We start from the raw sequence: 23,641 nt of genomic DNA, 5'->3' as shown, positions 1-23,641 counted from the left end.
ATCGAACCCAGGAGAGAGGTGGTGGGTGCTTTGGGAGGAACGGTTGGTGAAAGGGCTGGAGGGAGGCAGCATGTCTGGCCTTGCAGAAATAGGCCTTGAGTTACTGCTGGTAATCCTGTCTTCCTCTTGTGGGATTAGAGGAGGTCAGAACATGTGGCCTCCTTGCCATTTTTGCAGCAAGGTTTTCTGACTCCGAAGCCCCTGGCCCTAAATATTGTGGGGAACCCAATATCTCAGTGCTGGAGCACAGTGTCATTCTAGAATCCCACAGACATCCCGACTGCCCCCCCCACTTTCTCCCTTGGAGGTGCTATGTGAGGGCTGCAGTATCTTGCTAGTCCTTCCGTGCTTCCAGCTTTGTTTTAAAGGGATTGACTTGCTACCTGCACCAATCAGTTCAACCAGGTAATTAGGAAATATTTTCATAGGGGAAACCCAACTCCTTTAGCACTGACAACAAAAGAACACCTCAAACTAAAGAAAATGGTTGTCCTATTAACAGTCATTTTGAAGAGGCTAATACACAGGTTGAGTGGTGGCAAGACGATCTACAGGCTTTAGCTTGATAAGGCACCAAGCCCAGGAAGTAAGTTTGAATTCTGGACTCCTGTGCTTACAGCCATAGTCCTCCTTCTGGGGGCCCCTCCAACCTAGCAGGGGTCTGGCACCGCAGAAGCTGCTTTGGGGGAGCCTCGCCTATAGTTTATGAGGCAGAGGCTGATGTGTTTCAACACTCCTTACTTGACCTTGACCTCTGCTTACGTGACCTCAAAGGGTATTACTTGTGCCCCAGTGAACTCCCATGTGCCCCTTATTCCTGTACTGGAGAACCTCAAGGCCTAGCTTTGGGAGGCCTCCTAGGCATCAGGGAACCGCACACAAGGTTTCAGAAACAGGCAACACCTGAAGACCAGGCTGAGTCCTTAACTGGCCACATACCAAAAGACAAGACAGATAGCCAGTCTTGATTTCTCAGGCCCAGTGCACTCCATGGCACATGCTAAGGCCTCCTTGTTGACTTCGCTACATGGAATACAGACAGCTGGACGATGAACGTGGTCTTCATCAGAAAGCCATCATCTGAGCACCACCACACAGGGGGCTTAATGTCACAGTGTACCAAGCGGCATGGCCCCTCCTCGTCAGCAGAACCCCAACCCCTGCTACGCAAGATCAGAAAGGCTCGGAGCTGGGAAAGTGAAAACAGCCCCTCTCCTCTGTGCAGTACTCCTCAGTGTTGGAAATGGGTCCACATATACGCATCACCTCATTTGTGCTGCACAATGATCTCTGAAGGAGGAAGTAATCCTGCTGCAGTTGAGGAGTTTAATGATGTTCTCCCTGCCCGAGGTCTGAGCTGATGGGCAACAAAGCACACCGCTTCACAAATAAAAAGCAGCTGCTCCTGCCTGCTCAGGCTCCTCACCATCACTGGGGGCAGCACCTGGGAGTGGTGGGGCACTGCTGTGGGCAGGAAGCTTATTAAGCAAAGGCCAAGGTCCAAGGAAAACAGTGGAAGTCTCCTAGGTAAGAGGACTCTGTCTGGCCTCATCTGTAGTTGCTTCATCCAGTATTTATGGAGAATGGAATGCTGTGTCTGTTTGGGGCTGAGCAGTTAAATATTTATTAACCATGGAAATGGGTCTGATTATATCCCTGAGCAGAGCTGTGACAGCTGGAGCAAGGCAGAGAGCCCTGGGCACTGCCCAACCCAACTCTTCATTGTGTATGCATCTTGGTAGACTCAGGAGCCAAAGAGCCTTGGCTATTTTGTTACTAATTAGTGTCCTGCCCAAAGATAGGCTTCATTCTTTAGAAATATCAGAAATGGATATTTGTTAACCATCACCAACAACACAATCCTCAGCTTCCTGGAAGGTCCTAAATGGAGAGCAAGGGCCATTATGTGAACGTTCTGCCTGTGGCAAGTGATGTGCTGGGAGTTTCCATCCCTGGGGAAGCCTTGGACCAGAGTCAAACCCACCAGTTCAAACCCACCAGCCACTCCTCGGAAGGAAGGTTGGGCAATACTACTTCTGTAGTGATACTGCCTCGGAAACCCAAGGAGGGGTCGCTATGAGTCAGGGCCGACTCGACGGCACATAACAACAACAACAACAACAACAACGTCACCAAAATGCTCATATGCTCCAAGTCATAGTGCCCAGATGGGAGTAGGCTGAGGCCACTGCATTTATTTTTCTACCTGTAGCCATGGGCTATTCCTGCTCAGCTGACCCAGGTCTCCTGATGGCACCAGTTATACCACAGCTGCAGAAGAAAATTGGGTGGGGAGGTGGCCAGCCCCTGCCCTTTCTCTGCAGGATCGCTTTCCCCTGGCCCCAGAATGGGGAGCACCTATCCCAGAAGCAACCTCAGTGGAGTGCTGGGGGCCATCTAAGAGGCTAAAACCTGCCACATGAACAGAGGGCACTGGAAGACATGAGGCGAAGATGAGAGAGAAAGGGAGAAAAGGAAGATGGAGAGATGAGTAAAGACAAGAATAACCCTGGTGAGTAACTCTGGAAAGATGGACACCAAGAATTCCCAGGTCCTTCAGAGGCACGAGGCTTTGTGAAACAGGCCAGGTCTAAGGCCAGTCTGCACTGGGAACCAACTCTTCCACCTCTCTGAGTTGCCCCATCTGAGGAGTTAACAACCACAGAAGTATATATCCTGCCTACTTCTCAGATGGAGCACAGCCTCAAAGGCAGTAATAATGTCCACTGAAAGCCCTTTAGGTGTTACGCATCGAACAATTGTACAGCTGCATACCACTTCTATTTTCAGAGTCAAAAACAGTGCTGGAGTGGTTGAAAGTACATCGCATGCAATATGGATGAGAAAGAAAGGAAACTTGATTCAACCTCCCATCCAGGACCTCAGGGGAGAGGATGGCAGGTCCCTGCCATGGCAGCCTCGAACTGTCACACTTCCCTTGGGGGCAGGGCAGGGGAAGCAGCACATTGCTCTCTGGGAGGCTTCACCTAAAGCAAAAAAGCTGGCCTCACATGTTGGGGTTGGAGGTAGTAGGCGTCTCCTTGGAGATCTCCGTGAATCGTAGCAAATGGGTGAGTCATCGTCCTCTAAGAAGCCTTGGGGGTGATGGTAGCCTCGGGGTCTCTCGAAGTCCAAGTCGATGCCTGGGTATCTGTTGTAGTAGCCACAGTTATGCCTGGAAGTCAGAAAGGTCGGAAGAGAGAGTGAGGGGCACGATCCTAGTCACCAAGCCCTGCTTTGTGGTTCTGACAGACCCACATCTACAGTTCTCGCCCATCTCCCTTGGACACAGCTAGCGTAGCTGCCAACAACACAATCCTCAGCTTCCTGGAAGGTCCTAAATGGAGAGCAAGGGCCATTATGTGAACGTTCTGCCTGTGGCAAGTGATGTGCTGGGAGTTTCCATCCCTGGGGAAGCCTTGAACCAGAGTCAAATATGGATTTCAGGTGCCACAGAAACTGACCGTTATCCACTCATTTTCTCATTGAGACCCATCTCCCGAATGCCTGCCCCTCCCAGGCACTAGGGACACAAAGAAGCATGAAACACGATCCCCTCCCCTTCTAGGAGATTACAAAATACCACCCACGTACAGATGTCTGGTGCAAGACGGAAAAGGTCAATGCCAGATGAGGGGAGCTCACAATGGGTTCTGGGAGTGTTTTGGGGGTAAGAGTGGAGACTGTTTCAGTTCTAGTCAGAAATAAAAAATAAAGCACAAGGAAAAGCCCTTGAAGTGATGGGGGAATTACGCCACACAGAGATGGGGTAAGGGGGACATGGTGAGAGCAAAGCCCTAAAAAATAAACATGTTTGGCTTAGAATCAGCAGCTCATTTGCCTGGAAGCCAACATTTGAGGGTTGCTGACAAAGGAGCAGCTGGAGAGGTGGACAAGGGTCAGGCAAGGGAAGACCTGGCTTTTTTCTTCAAAGTTCAGATGCAGTACCTACAGTACCACCACCTCCCACATCAATGGACCACCTGGTCAATGAGATGTGGTTACAGAGAAAAGGGTGGCAGGTAATCTATGTCCCCCTGCCCAGCTCCTTACATGTCCTACAACAAGGGCCAGTTATGACCACAAGCAGCCTTTATACAGGACAGAGCTGGGAGAGGCACCTCTGCTGAGATGATGCCACTTAACCCCCTGTCCCCTCCATCTCCAGGAGAGACTCCTTGACAAGGGCAGGAAAGGGATGCTGCTCATTAAGACCTCACCCATGGCCATGGCTGGCCAAGTTTCTATGCAAATAGAGTCCCCAGGTCAGAGCTCTCAGTGTGAAATGAAAACTGATCTTTGTGAAGAAATGAGGGAATGGGGCTAAGCCAGCCATGAAGCAGGCCTAGGGCACACTTCGGAAGCCTCTACTACAAGGCCTCAAAGGCCCCTGGTGGAAGCAAGTCAAGGGCTCTGGAAGAAAAGACTCCACTCGGCCTCTTTTGGGCTCTATTTCTCCTACTGCAACTTCTCCCCTGGCCTGCAGTTTGTGCTAAATTTGCTTTTCTGGGGAGTCCAGTCAGCTCTAGGTGGCCCTTTGGCTTCATGAGTGAGCAGAGCACAAGAGGCAGGAAATGGGGGTGGGGGTGCACCTCGTCTGAGCTCGAGCTAGCTGCTGCTCCTGGTTACCTGCTCCCAGTTGGTGAGCTGTCATCCTCATAGCACTCCTCACCACTGAAATACTCTTGCTCCCCCAAGCAGCGGGGGTCCCTGAAGTAGCTGTGTATCTCCGGATCTTCCCGGCAAATAGTCGGGAACTGTTCATCTCCAGAGTCGGACCTGTGGTTGGTAAAGGGAACGTGAGAGCCTGGGCAGGTGACACTTCACACTGCCGTACCTTCAGCTTGAGGCTGGCATCCCTGCATTTAAAATACAGATATCCCTGCATGCACCTGCCTCAAGATGACTGAACTGCTAAGGCATCTGGCAACAGTGCTATATTTGAAGACGAGGCTGAGGGCGGGGAGAACTCTCTCTCAGTACCTTCCACCATGCTGGTGCCAAACCAATGTGCCACAAGGTGTGGAACCAAAGGAGTAAATGTATACCCTAGAGCACTGCAAACAGTGATGGGGGTGCAGGGGAAGGACTCTGGGCTCCCAGGCCATTTATGTGATCCCCTCTCCTTCCTGCCCCAGTGTGACTTCAGAACCTAGAACAAAGAGGCTCCTTTATCACTGACTTCCACTCTATCAAACCCAAGAAGGGAGAAAGGAGTGTTGGATAGTGTCACAGGGGAAATGCTCATGGAAAATGTATGCTAAGTTTTCAAAGACTACTCTTCCTGAGGACGAGCACAATGTCTTCCTGAAACTTGGCTTGTCCTGGGCTCAGTCTTCAGGGAAATCATCCAGGCTCAATGACATCACCTCTCTCAAAAGAAAGGACTGTGGTTCCTCAAAGTTCTTCACTCTCTTACCACTCTTCTTGGGTTCAAGTTGCTCTTGTTTCACTTGATACAATTAAACTAGAAGACCTAGTGCCCCTGCCCCTAACAAAATCATCACTGTGCCTACAACTCAACTCAGTTCAAAAAAATGTGCAGCAGATTGTACTTTGCATATAGTGAGGACTGTAGGGTGGACAAAGGGAAGTCCTTATTCCTGGTCTTCAGGAGGTCTGGGTCATGCATTTACTAACTACCGCCACCTAGCCCCAGAAACTTGACCCCAAAGAGCAGGCAAGAGCTGCCGTGCGCAGCTTTGTGAGCCTGGGCATGCCACTGGTGTGCAGAGGGTCCTCCCAGTACTGTTTGAGGCCTGCAGGAGGTAGCCCACGGGACATGCCTGGCTCATGACAATCAATCAGTCCTCGGATGGTAAGAGTCTGTGCAGATATGGATCTGAAAGTTCCCTTGCTTAGCAAGAAGCTAACCACTTCCGACCCTGGAGTCCACTGCTCTGTTATAACACCTATTCGGCTAACTGGCTCAAAGGAATCTGTCTTCTTCCTCAACAAACAGGCCAGTTGGTAACATTCATGACACCACAGTATTTAACACGTAAACATAAGCAATAAGCACATACCGAATGTAAGTTTCATAATAGCGGGTTCTATCCAGGAAAGGCATAAAATGGGAGGGAGGGAGAAGATAAAAGTTAAGTATCTCCAACAAAATTGAAAATGCAGATTATCAGGCTACATTCTAGAGCAGGGGTGGGCAAACTGTTTCACTGGCCAAATACAGGCTGCCACCTGTTTTCATATACTTTTGACATATTTAAATGATTGGAAAAAATCAAAAGAAGGAAAGTACTTTATCACACATGAAGGGGCATCATTCAAATTTCAGTACCCATAAATAAAAAAGTTTTATTGGAACACAGCCACACCCATTCATTTACATACCATCAGTGGTTGTACCTTAGCTATAATGATGGAGTTGAGTAGATGTAATAGAGACCGCATGACAAAGTGTCAAATATTTACTACCTGGCTCTTTACAGAAAAAGTTTGCCAATCTCTGGCCCAGAGCATGGCAGCACAATTGGGGAGAGTAGGTTTTGTGGTCGATCGCTGTTTCACAGGGCACCACACACAGCAGGAAATGGGATGGTAGAGGGCCTTTATCCATGAGGTTCATGATGTGGTTAGTGGCTGAAGAGGCCATGACCCCCACAGCACTCACAGGTGCTATGGAGAATCTCCTCTCTGTTCCAGAGCCTCAGGGGAAAAAGAACCACCTCGCTCCATGGGACCAGATGAGACACAGGCAGACGCCACATTACCAAGTACAAACACATTTTAAAGGTTACCTTTTAATACTGGACCTTCTTTGAGGTTCACGGTCATGCTTGTGGGAGGAATGATGCCCATTTTCAGACACATGCTCAAGGTTCCCAATGCTGGGCCGCTTTCCATGGGCAGCTTTGGACATATTGGCATTATTGAGATTGGCATTTGTTGAGTTGGGAACTTGCTTTCCTATGGAATTATGGTTATGATGGTTATGACACACCGAATTTCCTGCTGGAGGAAACAGCGGTTTCTCAGTATCACTTGCAGGTGGAATTGAAGGCCTGTGGACATGCAGGGGACGGTGGGTGGTATTGGTCTGCTGAAGGGAATCTCTCCTATCACTATTAACATGATTGACATGGTTTCCAAGCAGGGCACCATTTCTCTGCAAAATAATGGGAGACAACACCAGGTAATTTAACAAGTATTTGATGCAGGCTAGCTATGTTAGGTAATTTTTTCTACATGAAAAACAAATTCTAGGTAAGCTCCATAGGAACCCTGTAAAACAATCTGAGCGTCTGAATCATTAGGGTGAACGTGTTCATGTAGCAGTTGGTCCCCCCTGAAATGAGGAAGGTTACTGATTCCTGAGCAGGGAAGCAATCTCTCAGCTGCTACTGGACTCTTCCAGTCTCTCCAAGTTGAGGTAACTTTTATACCCATCTGGGCCGGTCAGCAGCCCTAGAAGTTAGGCATTAGGCATGCTCTCTGGGTTGCAGGGCTGAGGGCCGGCTGGCAGATCAAAGAGCTGGCCCAGGAAGAAGGAGGGTGGGAAAGGCAGCTTCTGGAAGGACCCACGATGCTCATCCACAACTGGTCAGTGGCTGTGGCCAAGTTCCCCAGAGACTGACAGTGTGGGACAGGGGGTAGACAAGTTCAGAAAATGAGCAGGCCTGGCCCTTGAAAGGGTGCCAGTGAATGGGAGGGCTATGTGGGGGGTGGGCATGGTCTGCAAGCCCTTGCAGGCCTTGGGGCTGGCTGGCATTCTCCAGACTCTTCTGTGGATCATTAGCTGCCCACACTGGAGTCCTGCCCTGACTGCTTTTGCCAGGTGGCCAGTATGAAGCGAGGCGTGGAATAATTACTTTGAACATTTCTTCTTCTTCTTCTCGTTTTGTTTCCTCCGGCTCATCATCTTGCAAATCACACGATATAGCCCGCCGGATTTCTGGCCCAATGTCGTGAAGTGTCCTTAATCCCGCCTAGATCAATGAAAATGGCAGAACAGGTTAGACAATACATGTGCCTGGATCTGGCCTGGGTCTTGGCTTTGCTCCTGTCTGAATCAGGGGAAGGTTTCTCCAAAGGAAAATCCAGGGAGCCCAATGCTTGGGCTGAATGTAACTGAAGGTATCTTTGCAGACTAAAGGTTGCTGGGTGTGGCTGGGAGTTCAAGATGGGCAGGATGGTCCCAGGCTGGAATGCTCGAGGCCTTAAACCTAGTAGTAACCTCCTTTTCAGTCACCCCCACTTGCCTGGCTGTGAGTGTCTGGGCATCAAGGCCCCAGAGGTAGTACTAGGGCTCGTCAAGGCCAAGGGCCCATGTCCTTATCTAAAAGACACTCTTCAGCGATATCACTGGCAAAGCACGATTTCTCAGAGTCCTGCACAGGGCAGAGAACAGCAAGGCTGTTCTAAAGAGAGGGTGGCAAGGACTCTCTGGTGCCCCAGAATGAGGAAGCCTAGAGGTAGGTGCCAGAAGAGCAAGTAGCCATCATGGCCACTGATTCTGCTGAAAAGCCATGGGAATAAGGGAGTGACACAACACACCGCAACCACCCACACACTCAAGACCATGACACAAGTGACATGCACACAGACCTGGGCCGCTGTGCAGTACCCACCCTCCATGGCCATCCATGGTGCCCTGGCCTGCAGCCTGTGTTCAGGCTGAGAACTTGCCCACAGCAGGAGCCAGCCTCTTGAAGACCACAACAAAATGAAAGTCACTCACCACCCCCTGGTGTCAGTGAAAGATATCACCAGCTGATTTCCTCCAGGCCCCTCACAGGTGTTCTGCATTTTCCTAGGGCCCTCTCAGCCAGCTTTCTTCACCCTAGCTCCCTGCTCTACTGGGAAAGAACCTGCCCCCTCTGAAGGCCCGGGAGAAGCCTTTGTACTGTTCACAACTTTGTCAGAGAAACATTCCAAGATGCTTATGGACTCTGAGGTGGAAGGTGATGTAGCTGGCTCTGATAAAATTACATTTGACCACCAATTTGAAGAAAAATAGCATGGTGACTGAACGACTAATAGGGATTGTATAGCTACTTATATCCTTTTGCACAAAAAGACTTGCATCTGAAAGGTATTTCTTTCTTGTCACCTAGGTCTAAGGCTACCCACCCTGTATCCAGGCAGGTACCTCCTCATGATGGCTGTCGGCCTGCTACCCAGCAGCTGCTGATATCTTGGAAATGTCTGAGACACTGGTTGTTCAGGTCTCCATAGGGGAAGAAGGCCAAGCATCAGGCCACAAGGGAGGAAGCCATTTCCCTGACCTTCCTCCACAACACCAGTGGTGAGTGGACAGCTGTGGCAAGGTGACAGAACATCATGACCACACTCGAGTCATGAGACACACAGTGGAACCAAAACCCAGCAGTCGGGGGAGGTCTGGGCTCCACTGTCATGAGAGCACTCAGAACGGTCCACAGGTGCCACAGTGGTGGTGTTAATTAAAAAAGTAAAGTTGTACAGGAACTTTCCAAGATGATCTTACAAAAGTGGCCTATTCCATAAAAGCACCAAGCCTACTAGGTGCTGCTATTAAAAATGAGTCTAGTTTGACCCAAACCATGATATTTTCAATTGCCTCATATGCATGTGAAAGCTGGACAATGAACGAGGAAGACAGCAGAAGAACTGATATATGTGAATTGTGATGTTGGTGAAGAATACTGAATATACCATGGACTGCTGGAAGAATGAACAAATCTGTCTTGGACGAAGTGCAACCAGAATCTCCTTAAAATTGAGAATGGGTAGATTACGTCTCTTGTACTTTGGTCATGTTATCAGGAGGGACCAGTCTCTGGAGAAGGATATCATGCTTGGAAAGGCAAAGGGTCAGTGAAAAAAGGGAAGACCCTCAACAAGATGAATTAACATAGTGGCTGCAACGATAGGCTCAAGCATAGGAACAACTGTGAAGCTGGCACAGGACAGGGCAGCGTTTCACTCTGTTGTACCCAGGGTCACTGTGAGACGGAGCCGACTCAACAGCACCTAACAACAACTGCTTTGAACCGTTCTTTGAGTAGAGGAGCAGCAAGTCTCTCTAGTTCATGAATTGTGGGGGTGAAAGAACTGCTTAGCATCAAAGCTTTAAGGTTCCTGGGTAGGGATGCTGTGATCAATAAGGAAAAGGAATCCTGTCCCAAAGCTAAACCCAGAATAATTCTCACTGTAGTCAGTGAGGCTGCCTCTTGCTCTCCTGTCCCTCTGATCACAGGCACGAGACGTATGTGTGCGCGCCCACACACGTGCACACACGTGCACACGCACACACACACACACACAAACCCAAACCCTTTCTCAGGACTCCCTAGTCCAGGACATCTGAGCCTGAGTATTCATTTGATTCTGAGGCAGATCTACTTGCAACATCAAGAAGCCAAATCTAATGTCATGTTGGTAACAATTCTTACATAGCAGAGCTGCAGGCCTGTGAAGAAAGGTGGTACTCAATAGTATTAAACAACCTGCAATTCGTTCAGATTTTCTAGGGTACAAACATCCAGCCAAGATAAGCTAAGCAAGGGTTTGGTAGAAGTCTGATTTTGGATTAACTGGTAAGAAGGGTCTGTTACAAATCTGAGAGCTACAGACAAAAAAGCATAGAGTTTGAGACACGTGCTACTAACTCCACAAAATTAGCACAGTTATAATGCACTAAGTCAACAGCCCCAAATAAGTCATGTACATTAATCAACGTTACAAGGCAGTACAGGCCGTGCGTCCTTCTTGATTATAAACAACAGCCAATCCTATTTACTGTCAGTCAACTGAATGGACTAGGTCCGATTAAAAGAAATAGAAAACTATTTATTTGGATAATTTTTAACATCATCCTTTGTTGATTGGTTGACATTTCACTGAAATACACATATAATATAATTGCATAATAAAAACAAAAACTGTCTCCAGCACATCTTCATGATACACAAGGTTAGGATCCAGTCGATAGGATAATGTGGTGAACAGACACAGGACAGATAATTGTTTGCAACATAAATCATGGAGAAGGTTGAGAGGTGGCCTCAGATGCCACTTCCAAAGACAAATTATGACAACATATTTATTAAAGAGACATCAAAGGGGGAGAGAGAAAGCATCACTCTTCCCAGACACAAAAGCAGAGGTTTAGAAACCATGGTTATATTTTGCTTGCTCCACATAGGAAAAAAAACACACCTTGTAAGAGTCAGAGAGGGCCTTTACTCTTTCACATGTGAACGCGGGAAGGATGGCACAAGGTGGGAGAGGGAAGGGGAGGCGATGGGGGGGGGGTGTCTGCCATGGTTGAGAGTGAGGGAAACAGATGTTCCCAAACTTGAATCGAAATGAAGCTTAAGCACAGCACCCTGGATTTATTACTATCACAAAACATGAAAACAAAATTTTGCTAGCACATGTATCAAGCTTCAGGGTAGCTTAGACTGCTCCAAAAATTCCATAGGCACAAGTTCCAATTCCAAAAAATGCAGAAAACTACTTTAAACCCTTGAAAAATTTACTTTTTTCCCCATAGCCCTAAAAAAAAAAAAAAGAACATATCCCTTGAAATAAATAAGTTACAATCAATAAAATTATCTGTTCTTTCATATTTCATATCTGTGTCTACCTCTATCAGCAAAATACTATTTTAATTTGAAATGTGGTCATTAGCACTTAAACCAACACAATCAAAGCCATATAAAGTCATTCCATTAACATCATAGTAGCATTATGGTTTTGAATAAACACAGAATTGCTATAAAATATAAACATTATTGACTTGTTTTAAGATGTCCAATTTTATAAAATATTAAACAGAATCAAGTCTTGTTTCTGGTTGATTTTAAAATGCTAGATGTTATCATAAATATTATTTTTTAAAAAAAGAAACATTGGCGCTTTGCCTGTAGACTGCTGCTTTAAATTTTAGACACCATTTACTTGGAATTTTATAGATATTTACTCTAATAAATGATTAAATCACACACAAAAAAAAACATGAAATCTCTCTAAACATTTCTGAAGCAATAGCATACAATTATGATATTTTAGTATCAAATATGAACATTCATTATCTCCCTTTCTTTTACCTACTTTTAAGGTTATTTTAAGCTCTTCCTACCTGGAAGCATTTGAAATGGTTCCACTCCCTATCTCCCTAAGGCAGCTCCATCAGTCACACCAATCATCCACCAGCTCCCATATCACCACAGCAAGCACATCCAAATGCCCGAAGCACCCTCCTGGACCTACACTGTAACAGTGAAGATAAGAGATGCAGCTCTCAAGTCTGGACTGGGCCAGGCCATTCATCTTCAGGATGTGAGTGCCAGGCTTTCTGTCTCCAGCCAAAGAAGCCTACGGTGGCAGAGCCTGTTCTCCATCACAGGCAGGTTTCACTCAGCCAAGGCTGGCCCTGTAAGTCATCTCGGTAATCACAAGTTCTGGTTAACCCTTTAGCAGGTTTCAGCCCATCCCACGTTAGAGGAGATACTTTCAGACTAGCACTGTGAGAAGGAAGAACGGGAGATTAAATTCTTATACAATAAACCTATTAGTCCACAAGCTGTCCTCTACCTCCTACATACATACACACAATACACACAAACACACACACACACACACACTCATAGACACACCCTTTATTTTGTTATTGTTTTCCTCCAGGGAAAATGTGATGGTGTGGCCTTTTTGTCCATTGTGAACAAGCCTTCTGTTAAATATAAAGGAGAAGTACTGTGCACGACGCTATTAGTCATCCACAGTGACTCCGACCCTCACTGAAGTCAGCTGCGGCACGACCCCCTAAGTTATTCTGCTAGGCCTTCCCCCAGCGTTGCTGCAGCTGGAAGAATTGAGCCCCCCCCCCCACCATCACTTTGAAACATACAGGAAACTTTATCAAAGTTACCTAAAGTAATGTAGGACCTTTCCCTGCAAACCATCTTACAGAGCTATCTGTTTTGTATCCATCTGATTCTTGGTTGTAGTTTTAATACCAGAATCAGAAATTCTTGCCAGTTTCCCAGTAATGGAGAGAGTATTACTTAAAAGTTGGCTCAGCAGAAGCTACAGATCACATTCACAAATCACTTCTATTCTGACAACATCTTTACAGCTGTCATTGAGGCCTCACATATGTTACTTCACTAGATCTTGGGAGGGAGGGAAGGCTGAGGTTATTCCCATTTGTTTAAATGATCTCTCAAACTAGTCAGAGGCTCAGCTAGGACTCTGGATTCCTGGGCCTGCTCTTCCCAAGACACTAGGCTGGGCTCTCTTCTCCCAACTCCCATCTTGACTACCACCAAGAAAAAAATCACTACATCTACTGGGAAGGAGGCATAGAATCGAGTCTCAAGCACGCCCTCGCTAACCTATGAACAACTGTGGGGTGCCACTTCACCTAAGCTAACTTTCTTTCAAATAACAGCAGAATTCATGTATAACTAAAGTAACATGGAAATGACGAATTGCCATGAGTTGTCATTAAACTAATTTGATACTTGGCACATATCCTTAGTCTCAGCTTTAAGGAGCTGAGATTTTTAAAAACACTTTCTATCATGCACTAATTCAGAGCACTGTTCCCCAGACTGGCACAGGCAGTGAGATCTGGCCACGTGTGATAGGACTGTCAGCCTGAACTCAGCAGGATAACATGGGGCACAAGTGGCTTCTGTCTACATCCCACAGGGCTGGGATTGGGGAGGGTTGGAGAAGGGAGAGAAAGGTACAAATTGGGGCAGTGCTACTACCCAGGAGGCCCTTTAACAAGGTAGTCACAAAAAGGCCCCAACCCCTGCCCTCTTCCTTGACTTTGGCTTGTTCTCCTATAAAAGTGGTTCTCAAAGTATAGTCCAGGGTTCCCCAAGACACCTTCAGGAGTCAATGAGGTTGGTGTGATTTTTAGGATACTAGGATATTCTCTGATTCTTACAGTCTCTTTCTTTCATGGAATGCATTTCCAAAGGTTACATGATGTGTGATGACAGTATCACTCTGGCATCTTCGTGCTTGTATATCCTTGCGTTTTAAGAATTTCTCTTCTCCTGAAGCTAGCTACATCAGACCGATGGGGAACTGAAGCAAACTTTCAGACCAGAGCAGTGTTAATACAGTAAATACTGATACACAAGAGTCCTTAATAATTTTTCAGAGTATAAAAGGGTCCTTAAGACCAAAATTTTGAGAACTGCTGTCCTAGACCAACTCACCCTCAGACAGGCAACGCTGTCTTCTCCTCAGGCACAGGACTCCTCACTGCGTCTAGTATTCCTCCAATTCTGCTGATCTTTCTCCACTTCCAGAAGTAATGTCCCTCATGCAGATTCTCTGAGCTCGCCTTTGGCTCTCCTTAATGGGTTGCCTTCATTGCTGCCTTAGAGTAATGTGCTAACTCATTCCCCAAAACAGCCACCTTTCTGAGGTCTAAGGCACACCAAAAAGAGTGAATTCACCCAGTTACCTAGCCACCATGGAACCGTCAGTAAGTTTTCACAAGCTCCTTCCTATGGGTAATTGGATCATGCTACGTTTGGGCTAACGAAGTGTACTCACCAAAACCAACCTCACTGCTATCAAGTCAATTCTGACTCATAACGACCCCCACTGGGTTTCCAAGGCTGTAAATCTTTATAGAAGCAGACAGCCTCATCTTTCTCCTGCGAAGTGGCTGGTGAGTTCAAACCACCAACCTTTTGGTTAGCAGCCAAATGTTTTAACCACTACACCACCAGAGCACCACACCCCTATATGAAGGATACTAGGTGGGTATCATTAAATAATATTCTACAGAATTTAAGATCTTTCACCACTACATAATATAACTTGTCTTTATTTTCAGTAATTCTATCGTCTCAAAAACTTTAGAAAATAATTATTATCAAGAGGGGAAAGATCACCCCTCCCTTTTCAGAAAGCATATAAAATGCAGTACCCAATAATTTTGTACATTAATTGGGGAGGGTTTGATATGCTACAGTAGACCGTTTGCTTCCCTAAAATGGACACTGGCCCAAAACTTTTTTTTTTTTTTTTTTTAAATGAAGGCGTTTAAGAGTTTCACACTGTTGATTGCGGATGTTTGGAAGCCAGTTTGCTATGAAGATTCAGAGATAACAGACTTGATTAGTCTCTGACAACTGTTTCTACAATGAAAGTCATATTCTTCTGCCAAGGTTTCAAGAGGAATGACACAGGTGTCTTTGCAATTTGACTTTCAATCAAGTTCCAGGGAAGCCTTACTTCCCTTTCAAGTCAAAGCTGGAGGCGGCCTTTACTATTTCTGGCTGTCTTTCATAAACTGGCCCTGGCTGCCAACCACAGCCAATGCTGTTATTCAGCAACACAGTAGCCCCCAGTGAGGTGAGATTCTCTTTTGTTTCATCTAAACAATTCTCTAAGTCTCACGTAGAAAGTTGCCATTTTTCCAGTTACTTATTTGGAAGGACTATAGAGAAAGGCAAGTGGAAACACTGCCCACGTGAATTGTTCCAGGCTTTTCTGTTGAGGCTTTTGTGTGTGAAGACTTGGATCTAGAAGACAGTTGGTCACATTGCCCCTCTGAGACAAGGGTGATGTAGACTATGGGGTGTTGTATACTGCTCTTCAGTGTTTAAGAAACTTGAGACAAACAGAGTGACTCTTACTCTAATGGTGGATCAGCTCCTTTCCTGTCACCACAGAGATGACCAGCTTCCCTTTCAGAGATGATGCACCAATTTTTTTTTTTTTTGGTGCCTTATCCATAGGCACCAAATTCTTAGTAATTGATATATCCCTGGCCGTGACCAATGAGAGCAGAAGCCTTCAGCCAGACTAGTGTCCCAGAGGCCTCCTGATGTTCCTGGCATTAGCCCTTTAGTTGCTGGATCAGAGGGTTATAGAAGAGGGGCAGGGGTGAGGAGACTCAAAGTGCTAGGGGCAACACTGTTAACTAGCAGGTACAGACACATATTTCAACATCTTAACAAGTGGTCTAGCCATGCTAAAGTGTGTTTGGCTAACTTTCAACCCCACTCTCTACACTACCACACAAGAAGCTCTGCGAGACATCAAACCTGCTCAGGCCCTATGGATTCTGCATGAGAATCCACATACCCACTAAGAACTCCTAGGCTTACAAATTCTGCACATATGGAAGAACAACGAGGGGCTGGGCCCATGTCTATAGTGAGGCCATGGAGTCCACTTGAACCCAGACAGGTCAGATCACTTATTATGGTGAGCTACTTGGGCCAAAGGGCAAATGCCTACAGGTATAAAAGACCTTATTGGAAAAGACCTCAAGGCTTGGAGGCATTCTGTCGTCAGTTCATGCAGAGGATGGGCTCCACGAAGTGTCCCTCCCACTAGCACCACTGCTCCCACCCTCGGTTAATCTGCAGGACCTCCTGCACTCCCAGGATGCTTGGAAGAGCTTTCACTTCAGCCAGGAACAGCACTTCCCCAGATTCTCCTGGCTCTCTGTTCTATTCTCTCTCCACCAAATTCTCCTTTGCCCATTACACATACATACACACATGCAAACACATACACAGAGTTTCCAGTCTGCACAGACCGGCAGTCAAAAGGAGCTAATGAGCCTTTCTTTCCTCTAGACAGTTTAGAGATTTCAAGCTTTTAGATTCTTTTCCATTATCTTTGCGCTAAGATTACTTTTGATTATTGATTTTAAAACTCAAATTGGCCATTTTGAGCATCTGGGCTCAGCATCAGATGTGCAGACTTTTCACCAGCCCTTAGAATTGGCTGAGATTTATAGATCAGATGCCTTGACATTTGCAGGCATGGAACTAAGCTCATTAAGCAATTTCTTGAGCAAAAATCTACTATTCTTGAGATGTAATAATTCAACCTGTTGTGTTACTTCTGTTTGTATCTTTATGCATTTCCTAGCTATCTTAAAAGGGGGAAAGTACTCTTTCAATGGGTAACTACAGTTACAGAAAAGAGATAAAAGAAAAACAAGAATTTCTTAAAGTTCTGGTAGTAAACAGGCATATGATATTATTATTGTTGTAGTCTTAATAAATAAGCATTTATACGTTCAAAGTGCTTTACAATCACTTAGCTATTCCTCACAACAGCCCTGTGAGGTAGGTCGACATTATTACCCCCATTTTACAGATGGGGAAACTGAGGCACAGAGAGGTTAAGTGTCTTGCCCAAGGTCACACAGCAAGTTAACTCTGGATCTGGGACTAGAACCCAGGTTCCCTGACTCCCACTATCCTTGAAACTAGACCATACTGCTTCCAAAGAGGCATCCCCAAACTGGCTTTGAGCACAAATTAAAGACGGACAATGTTAGATGAGGTTTGGGTGTGGTGACATTTCCTGTGGACACGTTAAGATGGAACCTGAGGTGTTGCCTGGATTGGTTTTGGCATGCGGGTGTATGTGTTAGTTTAAATGGGTGTATCTGAGCTTCCTGTCCTGTCCATTTCTCACTGCATTCTGTACCGGGATACTGCAGAGGGCAGGCGCCGGGTGGTAGGAGGTCATGACGTACTGGTGTATAAAAGGAACTCTGTCAGCTCAGCGCCAGGGCCTGCCAGTCTTTGGGAGTTCAGGAAAACTAGGAATGCAGGACTTTGGAACGGAGTCAGCTGCCCACCTTAGGCAGGTCTGCTTATTCTTTTTTATTAATTTTTTTTTTTTTTTTTTACTGGCCAGCATCAGGAAGTTGTGTTCATTTCATTTCTCTGTAGGGCGGTTGCCTCCCTCCTTTGCTCTCTCTCTCACTCTCTCTCTCTTTCCCTTTCTCTGAGTCTCTGCTTGGAATCCAAAACTGTTAAGCCTTGTATGTTCCCTTTCATGAAAAAGAGCCACCGTGAGCAGCATCCGAGACAGGCGCCATGGCTCCGCAGATGGACCACAGCCCCGCTTCCACCTTCTGGAGGAGTGCTTTGCTTGGAAGGGGTCTCCCTGGGGCCTTGGGTTTGCTTTTTCCTGCATTTCTCCTGAAATGCTGTTTCAGTAGAAATAAGCCCACTTGAGACTTTTCCCTTTCAAGGCCTTAGCCACAAACGCCTTCCGACTAACGAGCTTGTTGCCGTAGCTCAGGCAGAAAATTCTAAAGCATCCGTTCAAGCATCTGAAACAAATGAATCAGCCAGTGAAATCTCATCTGTTAGCATCTGTTCTCCTCTTAGACTTAAGGGGAAAAAAAAAGCCTTTTTATGGCTTTGGATGGAATCATGCTTTAAAAACAGAAACAAACAGAAAAACTCACTACATTTTAGACTAGGGTGACTTGATAATAGGTGTCTGACACTATCAGTTAAATGTCTGCAGAAGGCCCTGTTTCCAACTCTGTATTTGTACACAGAGCCTCCCTAAGAAAGCCATATCAAGGCACATCAGGGACAAAGAGCCATTTGTTTCTTGTACACCACCCACATTTCCACTTGACTGCCTACATCACCATCTGTTGGCAGGGGCACAGGCTTTAAAATGATACAGTTTAACAACCTAATTCTTTATAGCTAGAAATAATAGCTTCCTCCTTAAACCCAACTTCCAAACAGGTTTAGAAAAAAAAAAAAGGCTCTCCCTATAAAGTTTAGGGAGCTCTGGTAGCGTAGTGTCTAAGGCACTTGACTGCTAACCAGAAGGCTGGCAGTTCAAACCCACCAGCCACTCCTCGGAAGGAAGGTTGGGCAATCTACTTCCTTAGTGTTATTGCCTCAGAAACCCAAGGAGGGGTTGCCATGAGTCGGGTCCAACCCAACGGCACATAACAACAACAACTATAAAGTTTTACTGTCATGGGATCAGCAGGCTCCCACCTAGAATGAGAGGGCAACAGGTATCTCCTTGGATTCCATCAGAGTGTGTATCTTTTGCATAATGGAAACTGTTTAAGGTAGAAAGAAAGAGAAATGAACAAAACTTTTCCCACTTTGGGATCTTTTCTTATTCTAGTCCCTGAGATACTGGACCAATTCATTTCTGTCTCGAAGGCATGATGGGACATCCACCATGCATTGCTACTTGCTAGAAAGGGGATTGAGTGTTTTCATGGCTGCTTAGCTGTGTCCTTTCATTTATTTGCTCCTTGTCAAAACTTGCAGGTCACGTGGATGCAGCAACAATGGATGAAGAGCAGATGCTGAGTCAAACTCAAGTGAATATGGCATGTCAGGGATGGATGGAAAAAAGAAAATGCAAGATGCAGCTTCTCCATTTCCCTCTTTGTAGAGGATAATGTAGAGATGGATAGATGGAAACTACACACTCATCCAGATCACAAAGGTCAGAGGGCACCGGATGCCGAGCTCTTAACCACACTCAGATCCAGGGGCTCCTCAAATAATTTTCCTTCATGTAGAAGGCAATATTGCAGCTGGTCTGAATAGAGGCAGATCAGATGGTGCTCACTGGTCAAAAACCACAGTACATCTGTGGACTCTTGCAAACCATTCCAAGGTGTGTGTGTGGGTGGGGGTGGGGGATGCAGAAAATATGGACCAGTTCTGAAACCTGTTCAGACAGACTGCACTCTACCCAGCACAAGCACGCACATGCCTATGTCTCTGTTTCTGCGTTCACACTATGATGCCCACGCTCCATTTTCCATCAGCAATCAGTCTGTTAGCCACACGGCATGCTGTCATGGGTAGAAGCGGTCAACCCCACATTTCAACAGGCTATGTCCACTTTCAGGGCTTCCTCAAGGATTTGTGTATTTGTCCTAGTTATAGTGTTGGTACATTTCTCCCATTACCATTTGACCCCATTCCCCTAAACGCTGTATCATCGTGTACTACTTCATCACGCAGAGAAGAACCTCCTCATACTAATTAGCGTAGAGTAACAAATCACATTTAAAGTCACATTTCTAGAGCACAGGAAGCCAAAAATGTAATTAGCATTATCCTTCAAAGAGACAAAAATTTTCTGTTTTTAATGTTTGTTTCAGAACCAAGTGCATTTACAGAATTTATCTGTCAAGATTATGAACACAACTTAATTTTCTATGCTGTGCACTCAACATAAATTATACTCATAGCCTCCGCTCCCAAAGGAACCATGTGAAAGGGTGTTGATATTATCATCTAAGTGGAAATATTTGAATTTCACCAAGGAAATAAAGCTTTTTCCATAAACAACAGAACCAAGAGTGTTTAGATTAAAAAAAAAAAAAAAAAAAAAAAAACCTCAACCTGATTTTAACACAGGGTAGTGGAGTCTTTAACTCATGCCCTATAAATGTAGTTTTCACACCATTTGACTCTTCAACTTAACAGTCAGCAAACCCCATACATGAAATATGGCAATTATTTAACCATGTGCTATTTTTGCATGTTTTAATACATCAAAAAACTAGATCCAGCCATACCACAGCAAACACTGAAGCCATCTAATTTGGAAGTCTCAGGGGCTCAAAAAAGGTATAATCCTGCATCTAGTTGGTTATCATGCATGCTTTCCACAAGAAATAGAAGGTCTTATTACACAGAACAAAAAAAGACACAAGGCATCGATGAAAGAGTGTATTTCCCCCTCCAGAAAATTCATCAAGTTCTAACCCCACCAACTAGAATTCCAGAATGCAAGCAGTGCCCTATAGGTACAAGGTACCACATAACTATGAAATCTGGCCAGCCTGAGACCTTCAAGCTCAGGCCTACTTTAGGGAAGAGCCTTCCAAAACACATGAATCACACCCTCCCTCCTTAAACCCAACTTGGCCATGTTTCCCTCAAGAAAGTATGGACCAGAGACCTGTTCAAATTCACACACATTTTTTCAGTTTGCTTCTTCTAATGCTAGCCTATGAATAGGGGTCCAGGAGGACTGCCACTTTGCAAACTGGATTCAATCAGAGGCAAAAGAGCTTTACTCACAAATTCTACAACCTGAACTATTTAACTGGGCCTATGATTCAGTGAGTGACCTGCAGGCTAGGTGATCAGAGATAGGAGGATTGGAGATTGTCTTCCAATTCAGTGGCTATCTTTCTGTCTGCATACGTCTTCTCCCTTAGCACCCGGGCATAGCAGAGCTTTCACTGGGAATGAACAGGTCACCTACTAACCAACCATATACACATACAAACCCCACACTCATCCATTCATTGTCATTCATATTCATACTCATTCTCTCTCTCAGCAAGATCATAGGCTAGTTTCCACCACTTTGAACACAAAACAATGCTGGGCATTTTTCTCCAGGAAAAAAAAAAACAAAAACAAAAACGTGAATGCCTATTCCACAGTGAACCTTATCAATACCTATGAGCCCAAATGTAAGACACATGGTGATAATAGGGACATAAAAGTAATTTTAGCGTAAATAAATAAATAAGGAAAAAATATTTTCTCTATTTATAGCACTTGGGGTAGCAAGTACGACAGGGTTTTCAAATGTTTTGGAATGTTACTTTTGACAGCCTGCTAACCTCTGCAGTTCCCTTTTTCAGGCTCTTAGCACCATTGTTCCATTCCCCCTTCACCCTGCTTTTTCCATTACCAGTGCCCACAAACCATCTTTCCCAGCCCCAATTCCTGCACTTCTCTTTTGAGACTCCCTTTCTTCCACACACACCTGCTCCCATCCTAGAGTATGGGCTTACTATCCTCATAGGCTTTCCTGGGATTCTATATCCCTTGAAGGTACTGACAACCCTGGTTAGTACCAGAGCTTCTTGAAAGCCACACCCACACTCCAGTAGCCTGGGGCAGGGCCAGGGCTGGAGTAGGGGTGAGGGACCAGAGGCTGGCCTGGATTTGTAAGAGAAGCACTTGCACAGCAAGCCTCACGGCCATCAGGACACAACACACAGACAAGACACACCAAACACACACACACACACGGTACACACTAGGAAGTGATGGATGTTACTGGAATGGACCAAAAACCAACAAGCAGTGGGGTAAGAAACAAACAGAAACAAAACGAAGCACTTGCGTTCAGATGGAAAGCTGTTCACTGGGCAGCTAGAGAACCACTAAGCCCAGGGTTGTGGGGAACACCGTGGGGCCTCTCCACAGCAGCTGAACTTCAGTGTAGGTGCCTGCCTGGAGGACACTGCCTTTGGGGAAGCCTGGAGGAGAGGATGCAAGTGCTCGCTTCCCTCCCTCCAGGGATGAGCCTGCCAGGGCTATCCTGGGGGCCCCGCCACACAAGGCCGGCAGCAGATGCGGGGCACCACAGAGAAAGCAAGATGTAGACACTTACCTTGTGACCCAGAAATGGCTAGTCCACATTTTGGGGAGTGTGCAGTATCTCAGTTTAAACAAAATCCTTGTGGTACTGCTCAACCATGAATAGTCAGCTCTCTAGTATTTCAAATAAGCTTGCAAAAGTGTTAGTAAAAAGAAAGAAAAACAAACAAACAGTAATTCACCTGTAGGGCAATTGTGGTGTTCTTCGCTGGGTATTTCCCCACCAGTCCTTGTTCTTTCCGTTTCTTGAATTTCCTAAAGTAGTCCTGTATCAGGAAAGTGGCATAGAACTTCCCCACGGTTACCTCATCATCTAAACGGAGAGACCAGACAGAGCTCTCCCGAATCAGCACATTTGGACCAAGAGCCTAAACACTTGTTTCTGACTGGGAGCAGGTGTCGGGCAGGACAGTGCAGAGGCACTAAGCTCTCAGCTTACAACACGGGAGACTAAGTCTAGCAAAAAGCATGTTTTGCAAAGCAGTTAAGGCTCAAAATTAGAGTCAGTTAAATGAACTGATACTCAAAATTGCAGAAAATAATATACTTGTAATGAGTTTAATTCAGCAGCATATTAGTAAAACTCTGAAATGCTGTCTTGGTTATTGAAGTAAAAATTACAAAGCAAAAAAAAAGGTTTCATAGGCCATCTTTTTACCCCTGCACATAGGGATTTGCATGTGTAATTACTATGAACATCATCAAGGGCAATTAACCATCCAAATCCCAATGCCTTGAGATAAAGATTGAGACCTCAGAAAGGTTACACACAAGCTCATAAGGACAGGAAGGTTCAGATAAGTCTAGATTTTCATATGCCCCCTTTATTTTCTGCCAATAACCTCCATACACCATTTGTTGGTTTGCAATTCATAACTGCGTGTTTTCTGCACTGCAGAGACAGTTCCAACTAACCTCAAAGTTGAGCTGGGCTTATTTCTGCTTTGTTCAGAAACAACCCCCATTACGTGTATCATTAGGGAATCAGAACTCGGCTGGCAATTTTAGAGGTGATGCATGAGGCAGAATAGAGGCTCTGGCCATCTCACAGTAAACCACCTTGGAAGTGTAAACCTGCCCCAAGGATCTCTACCCACCCTGCTCTCCCCCAAAGGTGCTGGCAGTGTGCTGAGGTCTCCTGGGTGAAAGCTTAAGGCCACCTTAGCAGCCTATCCACCATGGGGCCCTACTGAGGGCCGATGGCCACAACTTGCACTAGCTGGGAGGAGGAATGGCTGCTGGTCCTAAAGCTTCAGGACAGCTAAACGGTGGCCAGGCTGCCCTCAGGCAGAGTTTCAACCTCTCTGAGCTTATGTTCTCATCTGTAAAATGGGGTACAGGAATGCTAGCCTCTCACAGCAGCTGTGAGGATTACTAGAGACAAGGTACATAATGCTGTCAGTCACAGACTTGGGTTGTCCTAAGTGCCAGGGATGGGACAACTGTCAGCTATCACAGTCACTGTTATTTTACAAGCTGCCAACAGTGGCATCTGCTGAAATGGA

The 23,641-nt window shown here is 45.8% G+C and overlaps 1 protein-coding gene across 1 annotated transcript in view; it reads right to left on the bottom strand.

The window, feature by feature from the left end:
• Positions 1-23,641, bottom strand: part of CACNA1D (calcium voltage-gated channel subunit alpha1 D) — a 515,670-nt gene that overhangs the window by 20,766 nt on the left and 471,263 nt on the right. Inside the window, exons 41-46 of the mRNA XM_007937239.2 lie at positions 22,319-22,449; positions 7,827-7,943; positions 6,756-7,123; positions 6,027-6,053; positions 4,630-4,779; positions 3,012-3,175 (exon numbers count right to left, since the gene is read on the bottom strand). Of these exons, the coding sequence (XP_007935430.1) occupies positions 3,012-3,175; positions 4,630-4,779; positions 6,027-6,053; positions 6,756-7,123; positions 7,827-7,943; positions 22,319-22,449 (957 nt within the window). The remainder of the gene's footprint in view (positions 1-3,011; positions 3,176-4,629; positions 4,780-6,026; positions 6,054-6,755; positions 7,124-7,826; positions 7,944-22,318; positions 22,450-23,641) is intronic.

This window comes from Orycteropus afer, unplaced genomic scaffold (assembly GCF_000298275.1).
Source record: "Orycteropus afer afer isolate SDZICR_OR568_19922 unplaced genomic scaffold, OryAfe1.0 scaffold00041, whole genome shotgun sequence".
In the NCBI taxonomy this organism is placed as follows: Eukaryota; Metazoa; Chordata; class Mammalia; order Tubulidentata; family Orycteropodidae; genus Orycteropus; species Orycteropus afer.
This window is presented reverse-complemented; position numbering and strand designations above follow the sequence as displayed.